This window comes from Mustela erminea, chromosome 5 (genome assembly GCF_009829155.1).
Source record: "Mustela erminea isolate mMusErm1 chromosome 5, mMusErm1.Pri, whole genome shotgun sequence".
In the NCBI taxonomy this organism is placed as follows: domain Eukaryota; kingdom Metazoa; phylum Chordata; class Mammalia; order Carnivora; family Mustelidae; genus Mustela; species Mustela erminea.
In genome coordinates this window covers 99,729,548-99,743,025 of record NC_045618.1, presented here as the reverse complement: position 1 = coordinate 99,743,025, position 13,478 = coordinate 99,729,548, and the positions used below count along the sequence as shown (strand labels likewise).

The following is a 13,478-nucleotide window of genomic DNA, read 5'->3' as shown; positions in this document are numbered from 1 at the left end:
CTAAGCAGAAGGTTCCTGCCCTCATTAGAACACAGAGAGGAGCCAGTAAGTGTCTCCCCTGCTCTCCATACAGATGAACCCCTAATCTGGACTTTTGGCCTGGATTCCTTTTCAGACTCCTGCATTTCTGAGTGCTCAGTGAACATACCTAGACCTCTCCCTATTTCTTCAAACTCAAGTCATCATCCATCTGCATCCTGGCTATCTTCTGTATCTAATTCTAATGGCATTGCCAACCTGTCACCCAGATGCAGAACTTTGGTCTCACCTTTGATTTCCTCCTGTATCCCCCATTCAGCACATTGCCAAAGTCCGTTGGTTCCCATGGGTTCTCTTGAAATTACCCACTCCTGCATTCTCCCTTCTCTGTGCTGGAAGCCTAGGCTACTGGTGTATGAAGTAGACCTCTGCATCGTTACCTTGCTTCCCATGAGTGTAAAGCTGGCAGCGTGCGGCTGGATATGGCTAGCTCTTGTGCTTCATTTAGCCAGGAACACGCCTTTAAGCAGTTAAAATTTCAGTGCCTTCGAGCAGGACACATATACCCCAGTGGCCCAGGACTCGTTGTTTCATGTGATTCTCATTACACATTTATTTTCTCTGCCTGGCTCCTGAAGGCATTTGGGTATGCAATCCCATCTCATTCTGTGTGCTGTAGCCAGTTAAACTTCCTAAAGCAACACATCTTGCCCTCTGTTCAAATATGGCACCCACTGCCTGTCACAGTCCTGGAGTTCAGGTAAACGGATCCCTCCTATCCTACCTCCCATTACCCTCCTGGGCTCACCTTGCTCTCCCACCAAAATGATCTGCTGTCCCTGTCCATGCCCTTGCCTCCCCACATCTGGGCCTCCGCCCACAATGCACCTGTCACTTGGGATGCCACCCCCCACCACCATGTGTCTCCATGCTCAACTCTTGACTGTCCTGCAAGTTACAGTTGTGTTGTCACCTGTTCATAGATCTTCCCAGAAATATCTGGGTCTTCTGGTTGATGCTAGGACTAAAAATAACATTTTAAAATATTGGTTATTGTTATGTCTTCTTTATAAGCCTTTCAAAAATGTCCACTTTATAGAAAATTTACATAAAATATCAGTAGTAATAGTAGTACATGCATATAATTATAAGGTGTATTGGAGATGTTCAAATATTTTGCTACCAGGAATATGTTTTAAGTGTTTAGAGACCTCTGACTAAGAGGATCAGTTTTTCAAGATTTTCAAGTTTTATCCCCAAATGTGAGGTGAGGTTCCCCCCCAAAAAATTACTTAAGGGAAAATAGGAAATCACCTTAAATTCATGTGCTTATGAAGTCTGTTGTGTAATGAGGTGCTTTCTCAATAACTTTATTTTAAGCAACAACATTTTTTAGGAAGATATTAAAATGTCTGAAGTCTATGCTGATTTTTTTTTTTAATTAGTTAAACTTGGGGGCACCTGGGTGGCTCAGTTGGTTAAAGCCTCTGCCTTCGGCTCAGGTCATGATCCCAGGGTCCTGTGATCGAGCCCTGCATGGGGTGGGGGGGGGGGTTGGTCTCTGCTCAGCAGGGAGCCTGCTTCCTTTTCTCTCTCTGCCTGCCTCTCTGCCTACTTGCGATCTCTGCCTAATAAATAAATAAATAAATAAAACCTTTAATTAGTTAAACTTAGATTGTATTTTGAAAGGCTTTAGGCAATTCTGACCTTGGCACCTTTCACTTTCATCTCAAAAAGTGTTTACCTGGCTTTAGGTCAAAGGCAAACAGTTGCTAAGTTGTTAGAGAAATTTCCCACTTCATTAAGGACAAACACCAGTAAACCTGAGGTAGTCTTTTGTTTTTGCCAGACCATGGCCTTTCTAGAATCATTTTATTCTAAAATAATTAACTGTAGTATTACTTGCAGTAATCAGACACACTGGCTAAGTTCTAGCCATTGTGTGCATCTCGAAGGAGTTAATCCTTACATTTCCTGGATGAGTTGAGATGATCACAGTCAACCTCACCTGAATATCATCATATAAATATGTTACAAAATGAGTGATGAGCTGTGACAGTCTGATTTCTCTTTGTCCCAAACATATGTGTAATTCATGAGGCTGTGAACAGGAAGGAAAACGCACACACAAAACAGTGAATCTAATTAGTTAGAGGAGTTTGCTGTTCTCTCCTCTGAGATAAAAACTACTTTGCCAAAAGAAAGGTATAAAATGGTTTTTCTCAAAGCCAGCTGTCAGTTTTGCTTGTGTTTAGCCTTTCATCCATCGTTCGGAGTCTCATTTGAACCTGTCTTGGTCTGGCCTGTTTGTGTCTTACAGGTGACCTTTTGTGTTTGTATGTTGACAAATAGTGTTGGTCTTACAGCATTCACCTGACCTCTCTTTGTTTCAGAGGGTTTATTACCTCTCTTTGGAATTTTACATGGGCCGAACATTACAGAATACCATGATCAACCTTGGCCTGCAAAATGCCTGTGATGAGGCCATTTACCAGGTACGTTGTCTCCATATTTCTTTCATTCTCTCCCCTTAAATTTCAAGTTCAATTCAGGAACCTTGAGAATATAACACCAAGAAAAAAAAAAAAAGTGAAAAATTGCTCCTTAGCTACAGCTATTACAATTAGAAATATAAACTAGTGGAGATCTCTGGTTTAAGAGAAACAAAGTTAGAGAACTGGTTTTGCCTCACGAGAATTTTCTTCGCTGTCAGTTTTTGACAGCACTCCCCAGCAAATTACATCTTAGGAATTAGCATCTGAACAAGCCTTTGGGCTCTTATGTACTTTCATTATTTTTAAAGAATTTTTAAAGATTTTGTTTATTTATTTGACCGAGAAAGACACCTTGAGAGAGGGAACTCAAGCAGGGGGAGTGAGAGAGGCAGAAGCACCTGCTGAGCAGGAAACCCCATGTGGGGCTCAATCCCAGGACTCTGGGATCATGACCTGAGCGGAAGGCAGATGCTTAACAATTGAGCCACCCAGGTGTCCCTTAAATAACTTATTTTTAAATAATCTCTATATCCAGTGTGGGGCTGGAGCTTGTAACCCTGAGATCGAATCACACACTCCACCAACTGAGCCAGCCAAGCCCCCCTCCTATCTAGTTTTAAAAATGATCAAAATTTGACTGTTATTCATGTATCAAGGCAACATGTATAAATAATGAGTTTTTTAAATTACATTGACATACTTTCTTTACTGATAACTGTAAAATACACTTCCTCCTTAAATGAGGAGCTCAGGGTCTTAAACTTATTATGCTAATTTGTTTTTATGGAAAGTATTTAACTGTTCCTCTCCCGAGCTTCAGGGATCTCCCTGCCAAAAACCAAATAGTTCTTAATCCTTTTCATGGGACTGAAAGGAGGAATGTGTATTTTCAAAGACACATTCTAAATGTGAGACCGTCTAGTCCAAACGGCTCCTTGTCCTTGCCATGGGATTGTCTCGTGTGGCCAGCCGCTGACACGAAGGGCTGGTTTCTTTCATGGCGGTTAGGTATTTTCTATGAAAGAATCATTGCAGCTCCCCTCCATGTCCCTGTTCTTTGCTTCCCCTGATAGCATGTGAAAATAAAACACCTCGCCTGGCCTGGCATATAACCAGATGGATGAAGTAACCTACGTCAGCCTCTTCGAGGTTTACAGCCTACTGTAGACTTCCATGTTTAGAACTGAAAAGGTCCTGAGTGTTAGCATTAGCCCTAAAGGGTTTCCAGAGCAGCTTCGTCTTTACCTTACTGTTGTTTGTTCACAGCTACTCGATTTACACAGTGGTGTGATACTTATTACTTAAGCTGCTTCCACATTGTGTTGTAGGCTTGCACAAGGACCCCAATAAGCCCTGGTCACCGGAAAGCACATTTGAAAACCCCTTCAAAAATAAACAGAGGCGAGGCCGTTTTTGAACTCTCAGGAGGTTTAGTTATTAAGACTTGTGTGAGAAAGCCACCTTTGGTGGAAGGGTGGGGATCCAAGTAGTTGGCTCTAAGGAAACCCGGGCATCAGCTTCAAGCATGGTTCTAACTTAATGTGTCTGTTTGTAAATCTGTCAGTTATGTTCCCATTTTTAAAATAGTGTCTAATTTAATGACGTGTCTCACTTTCAGATAAGAATATAGTCATTTTCGCAACAAACCATTGTTAGCCAAGCATGGGCTAGATTACTATCTAGTCAACATAGGGGAGGTCATTTAATTTCTCTAGCCATCAGTTTTCTCATTGTAAGATGAGCAGCCCAAAGGGGTCTCCAGGACCGCTCAGCCCTGACATGAGTTCACACTGGTGCCAACCAGCCTCTGGTTGTATGAGCTAAACACTCAGGGGCAGGGACCTGGCTGGCAACCCATTCTGTCCATCAGCAAGGTCATAGATGTCCATTGGCCTCTCATAGTCTCTTTCCCACTTCAGAAAGAAGTAGAGGATTTTCACCCTTGTCCAGCTGGCCCTCAGGGCTGTTTCCCCGGGGTGTTCTCTGGTCCCAGGCCTCATGGGCAGTGACTCAGTAACCAATTTTGGGTTAACAACCATTGACCCTACTGAGTAAATATGTTGTGGTCATGAAAAGATGAACTTTACTCCATCCCAGAAGTCTGACCTCATACTCTTTGATAGTTTTCAAAATCCTTCAGCCCAATTAGTGTCAGCTTGGCGCTAGACCATTCCTGAGGATTTACCCCTACCGCACACAAAAAAATAATAATAATTTTAAGAAATAGTAATAGCTAATATTTATTGAGGAATATCTGTTCAGGGTGATTCTGAATGCTTTATTTGTATACGCTCATTTAGTTCATAATAGCCCTAAATCAGGCAGATGCTGTTTTCCTCACTTTCTTAAATAAGAGAGGAGGGGCGCCTGGGTGGCTCAGTGGGTTAAGCCTCTGCCTTTGGCTCAGGTCATGATCCCAGGGTCCTGGGATCAAGCCCCGAATCAGGCTCTCTGCTCGGTGGGGAGCCTGCTTCCTCCTCTCTCTCTCTGCCTGCCTCTCCGCCTACTTGTGATCTCTCTCTGTCAGATAAATAAATAAAATCTTAAAAACAAACAAACAAACAAAACAGAAAAAAAAGAGAGGAGAAGCACAGAGAGATTTATGTGGCCCAGAGTCAGAGAGCTAACTAACAGAACCCAGGATGACCCTTTACAGCACACACTCCTCCCCATGCTGCTGCTGGCCATCTGGTACGGTTCGCAGTGCGGTCTCCAGCATCTGCTGGGGGCCTCTTATGTCAGAACACTGTGAGGGAGCTGACAGAACTGAGTCCCCGCAGGACCCTGGAGGCCCGACCCAGAGACTGAGGAAATGACTGTGCTTCCTGAAGCGCCCTGCATTTGTGCCTGCATCCAATGGTGCTTTCCTTTCGTCTCCAGCTTGGGTTGGATATGGAGGAGCTGGAAGAAATCGAGGAGGACGCCGGGCTTGGCAATGGTGGTCTTGGGAGGCTTGCCGGTAAGTGACATCATGAGGGTGTTATGTGCTGTCTGGCCAGTTGACGGCTCCTTACATGCCCAGTATGACTGTGCTTGGAAGAACCAGACAGGCTCTCTAGGAAGAGTGCAAAGTGTGACCTGGCTTACAGGTATCTTTGTCTTTGAGTTTGCACTGTGGTTTGATCAGTTCTACACAAAGAGCAGAGAAGGGAACTTGAACCAAAGAGACATTGCTTAAAACCCTTGGAGACATTGCTTAAAACCCCACAGTTAACCAGATCCTTCCTGTGCTCTTCAGGGTTTCCCAAGTGGCCCCTTTCCTTCACTGCTGTTTTGTCCACAGCTGCTCACTTCACGAACCTGTGAGGGGTGACCTGAGTTTTTTCACTATTGCGCTATTGTCTTGTGCCCTTGACAGTCTGCTTTCTGATGGACTGGTAGGCAACGGTACACTCACTATATTAGTGGTATGATTTAGTTCATTAATACCTTTTTTTATATGGATGCAATTCGAGTGCTTTATCCAGGAAATGATTTTTCTGCAAATGTAAAGGAAACGTTAAAAAGCTAATACCAACTGCATTAAATAAAAAATATGCTTCCGGATCTATAATGAACTCCTCGAACTCAACACACACAAAACAGAAAATCATATCAAAAAATGGGCAGAAGATATGAACAGACACTTCTCCAATGAAGACATTCAAATGGCTATCAGACACATGAAAAAATGTTCATCATCACTAGCCATCAGGGAGATTCAAATCAAAACCACAGTGAGGTATCACCTTACACCAGTTAGAATGGCCAAAATTAACAAGACAGGAAACAACATGTGTTGGAGGGGATGTGGAGAAGGGCGAACCCTCTTACACTGTTGGTGGGAATGCAAGTTAGTGCAGCCTCTTTGGAGAACAGTGTGGAGATTCCTCAAGAAATTAAAAATAGAACTTCCTTATGACCCTGCAATTGCACTCCTGGGTATTTACCCCAAAGATACAGATGTCGTGAAAAGAAGGGCCATCTGTACCCCAATGTTTATTGCAGCAATGGCCACAGTCGCCAAACTGTGGAAAGAACCAAGATGCCCTTCAACGGACGAATGGATAAGGAAGATGTGGTCCATATACACTATGGAGTATTATGCCTCCATCAGAAAGGATGAATACCCAACATGGGTAGCAACATGGACGGGACTGGAGGAGATTATGCTGAGTGAAATAAGTCAAGCAGAGAGAGTCAATTTTCATATGGTTTCACTTATTTGTGGAGCATAACAAATAACATGGAGGACATGGGGAGTTAGAGAGGAGAAGGGAGTTGGGGGAAATTGGAAGGGGAGGTGAACCATGAGGGACGATGGACTCTAAAAAACAATCTGAGGGGTTTGAAGTGGCAGGGGGGTGGGATGTTGGGGTACCAGGTGGTGGGTATTATAGAAGGCACGGATTGCATGGAGCACTGGGTGTGGTGACAAAATAATGAATACTGTTATGCTGAAAATAAATAAAAAATAAATTTAAAAAATTTAAAAAATTAAAAAAAAAAATGCTTCCCTGTGACCAGCCATTCTACTTCCTGATATTTACACTGAAGATATACTCAACACTTGCAAAGGAGGCATGTGAAAAACTTATTATAGTATTATCTGTTAAGGCAAAGTATTAGAAATAACATGATGCCCCTTGATCTAAGAATAGGCAAGTAAGTGTTAGGACATGTATGCTGCAGAAAAATATGCAGTAAAAGAATAAAAACAATAAAATCAATCTGTATGTATATCTCTGGGTAGACCTCTAAGGGGAAGGAAAAAAAAGCAAGTGGCATTAAAAGGAACACAGTGTGATACTATTTGTGTTTTTTAAAAATTAAATATTTTCTGTAAGTAAATCCATAGGGAATAAAGTCTGGAATTTGAAATATTAAACTGCTTCCCCTCACCCTCCCTAGAGAGGAGTGTGAAATTGGGTGTGCTCACCCTGTCTGTAATGTTTTAATGTTTTTTACAATGAGGATATATTACTTGTGAAATTTATTTTTTTATTTTAATTCTAGTATAATTAACATACAGTATACTTGTGTAGTTTAAATTAAATAATTAAAATGTACCACCGTACATTTCTTTATCAGATTTCACTCTGAAAAATAATCTATTTCTTCTTCTTCAAGAATGATTTTAATATCTCTAAATTTACGCACACTTTCGAGTTACTGGAAATCCATTTGTGTGTATTTCATGGTATCTAATCCTTACGTTAGTGGCAGTGTGCATTAACATTGCTATTCGTATTAGAGATACTTACTACCTTGTAACATCAGCCTTTGGGCAGTTCAGTAGGCTTTCCATGAGGCGGTAGGTAGACCAGCAGAACCAGTGGCATACACATCTAAGAATGACAACCAGCTTGCCTTTCATTTATGTAAAGCCCTAGGCCTGTTTGTTGGCTGGGTTAACCCCATTCTGTGCCTGATATTAATGACCTTGCTCCTTCAGTTGGCTGATAAGGTCAAAGAGTGAAGTGGTGAACCAGGCTGAGTGATTCTCTTTATATGGCCTCATCTCTGACTGACTGAAAAGGTTGAGACCCCATTCTGGTCAGGCTCTAAGAATAATTTGATCAGGATCTAGGAAAGACAAATGGCCACAGATCTGAGAGAGCAGGAACTAGAGCAGAGTCAGGCCACGTGAGCATAGGGACCAGAAGACCACTGTGAGGTTCCAGTAGTAACTTGACAGCATTGGCCATTGGCCTTTGTGGATTCTGTTTTAGAGCCCACCGTGAATCTAACTCAGCCCATTTCTGTGTGATCTGCAAGTGTTCTTTTCCATTTTAGATCCTATTGTGTGTTCCCTCATTCTCTGTATATTTCTCAGTTCCGATTCCTGAGAAGGACAATCAGATTGGTATAACCTCTCACGTAGAATCTGGCCACAACATAGATCCCTGCCTAGCTTTTGTTATTTTTTAAAGATTTTATCTATTTATTTGAGGGATAGAGATAGTGAGCGAGAGTGGGAGAGAAGGAACAGAGGGAGGAGCAGAACCAGCTGGAGAAGGAGGCTCCCCGCTGAGCAGGGAGCCGGATGAGAGGCTCTATCCCAGGATCCTGAGATCATGACCTGATCCAAAAGCAGACACTCAACCGACTGAGCCACCCAGGCACCCCGTGCAGCCTTTGGATTGGCTGCTCTGGATCGGGGCTTTATCATTAATGCTCTTGGCTACAAGTAACAGAAAATCTAGCAAAAATTGGCTCAACTGACAAGATGTGTGTTATCACTGACTAAACAAAGACTCCAGAATTCAGGCTGCTCCAAGATGAGTTTATTCAACAGCATGATTCTATCAGGACTCTGGGTCTTTGTGGTTCTTCTGGCTTTCCCCCATGGAAAAAAAGGTGGTAGGAGCAAGGAAATCTTTCAGTGTACCTAGCAGACTTCCTAGCACCTCTCATTACAGAGGTCATCGGGCATGCCCATGCCAAAACCAATCACTGGTGAAGGAAATAGAATTACTATGATTGGCTTAGACCAAAGCAAGATTCATTTCCTGGCCCAGCCTCCCTGAAGCATATGGCCCCTTGATACCTGAACAACACTGCAATTCCACTGGCCAGAAAAAGAGTCTGCCACAGCTGTCTAGCTAGTTGGTTGGGTGGGCTTATGTAAATTACACTCTCCTGGGGCTATCTTTTCAAGCAGGGGCCGCAGAGAGAGCTTGCCTTAGAAAGGGCAGTGTGAGTGACAGACACAATAATGGATGTGTCTGAGGCAGGCCAGCTTCCTTCTCTGTTCTCAAATAAGATGCCAACACATGCACAGTGTTATTTCTAAATGGCAAGATAGTCAGTGCTATTTATTTTCTTCTGTATTTGTTTTTGTATTTTCTAACTTCTCTATATAATATTCGTTTTATAATTTTAAAATGTTATTTTAAAACAATACCCACCGCACAGCTGTCTCTGTGCTTTAAAATACAAATGTGGGTTTTCAGAAAAAAAAATGTTTTGTGGCTACCATGTCTTTTAAAGGAAGATGGAATTTGGACTAACCCTGATGACTCTGCCTTTGCCCATGTTTTCTGTGATTCAGCCTGCTTCCTGGATTCCATGGCAACCCTGGGACTTGCAGCCTATGGATATGGCATCCGATATGAATATGGAATCTTCAATCAGAAGATCCAAGATGGATGGCAGGTATGTGAAACGTCTTTCAAAAGTTTGTTATTAAAATACTTCTCCTTTGTAGTATGCTGGGTGATTTATAATTTACAGACATTTAATGTAGAGCTTTTCTAATATTTCTGGCATTTAATCGCCATCACTGAAAACCATCAGTCTTAACCCTTTGGGATGTGAGGCATGTGGGTTCCCTAAGAGCAGAGAGCCTGCCAGTTTCATTCAGCTCCAGATCCAGAAGCACCTCACCTAGTCTGACTCCTGAGAATGCTCTGAAAATGCTTGCCACTGACCCCTGACTGTGGACCACCTATTATCACAGTAATCAGACCAGACAAATAACTCTCATATGATTTTTATGTAACCAAATTGGATTCTTAGGTATTTGTTTCTTTTATCTTTGGTCATTCTTTGAGCTTACGGTCAGCCCTAGTGGGGAGAGTCTTCCCTGATGCTGAGTGTGATTTAGACTTTTAATTCGATTTCCAAAAAGCCCACCTTCTCTGGGCCCCTCCCACACTTCTGTGAGTCGGTCTGAGAGGGCAGAGTGCTCAGGACTGGATGGGGGCGGCCTAGGCTGGAACTAATGGCAGAGGAGAGGAAGGATGAAAATAAGCTGAGTGTCAACACCATTCTCCTTCCCCTCCCTCAGTATTTTGACACCCTCTGAACCAGGGAAGAAGGAACTAAAAGGTTTGAGGTAATCAAAGAATGCACCAAGGAAAGAGTCTCAGAAGGAGAATACTGAGTACATACCAAAAGGCAAACATTTTGAAAGACAAGCTTCCAAATTTTGTTAAAGACCCGTGGATCTTAGGTATCCCTAAATAAATTAGAAGGCAGCATTGCATAGAAAAAAACATGTAACCCCTAACTGAGATCTGTTTTCTAATTTGAGGCCTAACTGCAACTCATTACCCCATGCAGGGTGTTGCTTTAATTAGGCTACCTGACCTGTCTGACCCTCAGCTTTCCTGTCTGCGCAGTGGAGACACCAGCTTCACGAAACCATTATGAATATATGTAAAATGTCTGGCATCAGTAAAACATTAATTTTTCCTAAGAAAGGAGCATCATTTAATAAATAGTGGTATTATATAATATTGGTATAGTTATATATTTTATTAATTTTGGTGAAATGGGAAGTTGCTTATGTTAGTTGAGAAGACAGGATTTGGAATCATATGGGTGATATGACCTACCCAAAAGAAGCCAAAAAGATAAAGCACTAGGAAAAAACTACTTCGAAGCTTCAACAGTCATTATCTCTGGGAGATAGGGTTACAGGCGACTTTTACTATCTTATATTTCCTCCTCCACATGACTCATATTCCATAAGAAATGTGTATGTTATAATCATAGAAGTTATGAAAACAAAGTAATGGGTTCCCTTCCTCAGTGAAGTAACCTAGAGTTTCAGTGTGAGAAACCCAGGTTAGTGGGCCTTTCCAGGATGACCAACATTCTGACACCATCTGACCAAGCTGTACATGATTTCCATTTTCAGTCTTTGAGCGTGTCCTGTGCAGTATTCGTTATACCCCCCACTATTTAAGGATGTCCTTTCTTATCCCTTTACTGTTCTGTGAAAAATTTAAAAGAAACTCAGCAAGCCCATCCCAAAAAATTTCTGTTCAAGTGCATTTTACCCAGAATTTAATGCAAGTTCACTCTTTAAAAATCATACCAACATACCTTTGCTACTATTCAGTGGCCTTTAACCCAGGAAACTGTTCTTTTCTCTCCTATCAGACCCAGGTCGTAAAAAAGAGAAACTGCATGACTTTTGCTTGTCTCCAAAGCTGACCTCACTGGCCACCATCACTACTCTCACTATGACTTGAAACTGAGTCAGAAAAACTCATTTTATTTACCATATCCATTGTTCACTGAGATGGGATTTTAACATCATACCATTAAAAAAGAAACAATTTCCATTAAAAAAAAGGTATTTTTCCAGGAAAGCAACATGCCTCTTGAGGGAAGGGCATGGCATGCCCCACACACATCAGATACATCATTGCTGAAGAAAATGGCACAAGCTGAGGACTTTTTTTTTCAAGTAGGGTCCACAACCCCAAGGTCAAGAGTTGCCCACTCCACTGACTAAGCCAGCCATGCACCCCCAAGCTGGGTAGATTCTTAAAGGTTAATGAACTTCTAGTTTTTGAAGTCTCTCTTCAACAAAGATTTACAGAACTAAACTGTTCACTTTCCCCTAAGGAAAATAATTTCATTGCAAAAATTCTTGACTTAACAAAATTCTTGAACTCTAATGGGGATCGTTGAAACTTTATCAGTAATAGTGTTCTATGAAAATAATTACGCACTGAAAGAAGGACAAAAAGACAATTGCGACAGCCTCGCATTAAAGTTTAACAGTCATATGTGTCTCAGAGTTGAATCAAAGAGTATCTACTAGAGCCCTTCTCTCTCTCGGAACCTGGCCAAGCCCGCTGTAACTAGTCACGCACAATTCACGTTCCCCAGCAAGCTTCTAGTTATCACTGTTCAATTTGTGGGCTTCTCCAGGAAACCATGGGTTTTCAGTTATTTGTACCCTCAGAAAGCAATGTTTGTTTGCTCGTAAGTTCTTCATGTCCTATGTATTCCACAGTGGAGGGGAACAGCATTTCTTAGAATTCGGTCAGTAAGAGAGCTCCCTGAGCTGACCTCTGCTTCTGTGCTGGCTGGAGGACAGATGCCATTGAGTAATTCCTCTAGGGAGGTGCCAAGAGCTGGTGGTCCTCCCTCCCCTGACTGGCACCCTGCTCCCCACTCCGCGGACCCACATTGGCTTTGTCTCCGTTCTCTTTCATCGGGGATGTTCAGATCCAGCAGCCCACTTGGATGGAAATGAAAGCTCTTCTCCCATCTTAGTACATTCAGGAATCACTGGCTGCGCGAAAATCTAAATTTACAGAGTGGTATATTGAGTCATCAGAAGAAAGCAAGGTAGAGAAGACGTTTATCATTACCCTGCAGCTTCCGTGGATTTACTAAGGGTGGCAGGGTGTCTGTCCTCTGATCTGCTCAGACCAGCTTGTGGTAATGAACCAAGTTTTTCAGTTTACCTGATAAACAAGCTTTGTGAAATCGGGGGAGTTATTATCTGGTTCCTTGCCAAATCAGGAAGAGACTCAAAATAACAGCAAGCTAGGAGTTCTGGCTTCCCACAGAACTTGTTACCCCAGTCAGGTCGAAATCAGCCAGAGCAGCATTTAATGGCATTAAGAGTGATCTGCTGACAGGTGTCCTGTGGCTTTGTGTACCCACAAAAGGGCAAATGCAGCCTCTGACCGGCATAGGAGGGGGCCGGTGGTGGCAAGCCCAGAGGGCAGCAGAAAATGTGTTGTCAGCTCTCCTGTACACCTGGTTTTTGAGAGGAAACCTTTTTCTGCCTCCTTGTCCTGTTTCGTGCCGTATCTTCAGGTGTGTTTTTACAACAATCCTGAGTGCTGAAATGAAGTGTCTTCCTGTTACAGGAAGCAGTGTTCACACCGACCAGCGTTTGAAAACCCCGCACCCGCCCTTGCCTAAGAGCAGTAGAAAGTTCTTTTGTGTCAGGATTTTTTGATCTTCTGTGGATATTCTCATTTATTTGTGTGGAGTTTCTAGTTATTAACACAAGCTAGTGGACTCTGACTTCAGCAAAGCGTAACAGCCAGCTGATGAAATTCCACCATTTCCGTGTTAAGTTTTTGTTTTATTTTTTGCTGTTCTCTTTCTGGTTAGATTAGCAGAAGTTTAAATTTTGAGTTGCAGTTACTGACTTTATCACCGTATGTACCTCGCCCTGGGGACTTGTTAAAAATGCAGAATTTCAGACTGCTCCCCAGACTGCCTGATAATCTGCATTTTAACAAGATTGGATCAGCTGATTAG

At 42.4% G+C, this 13,478-nt stretch overlaps 1 protein-coding gene across 1 annotated transcript in view; it reads left to right on the top strand.

Annotated features, from left to right (window-relative positions):
* Nucleotides 1-13,478, top strand: part of PYGL (glycogen phosphorylase L) — a 40,621-nt gene that overhangs the window by 2,454 nt on the left and 24,689 nt on the right. Inside the window, exons 2-4 of the mRNA XM_032344184.1 lie at nucleotides 2,373-2,474; nucleotides 5,355-5,433; nucleotides 9,508-9,611. Coding sequence (XP_032200075.1) covers nucleotides 2,373-2,474; nucleotides 5,355-5,433; nucleotides 9,508-9,611 — 285 coding nt within the window. The remainder of the gene's footprint in view (nucleotides 1-2,372; nucleotides 2,475-5,354; nucleotides 5,434-9,507; nucleotides 9,612-13,478) is intronic.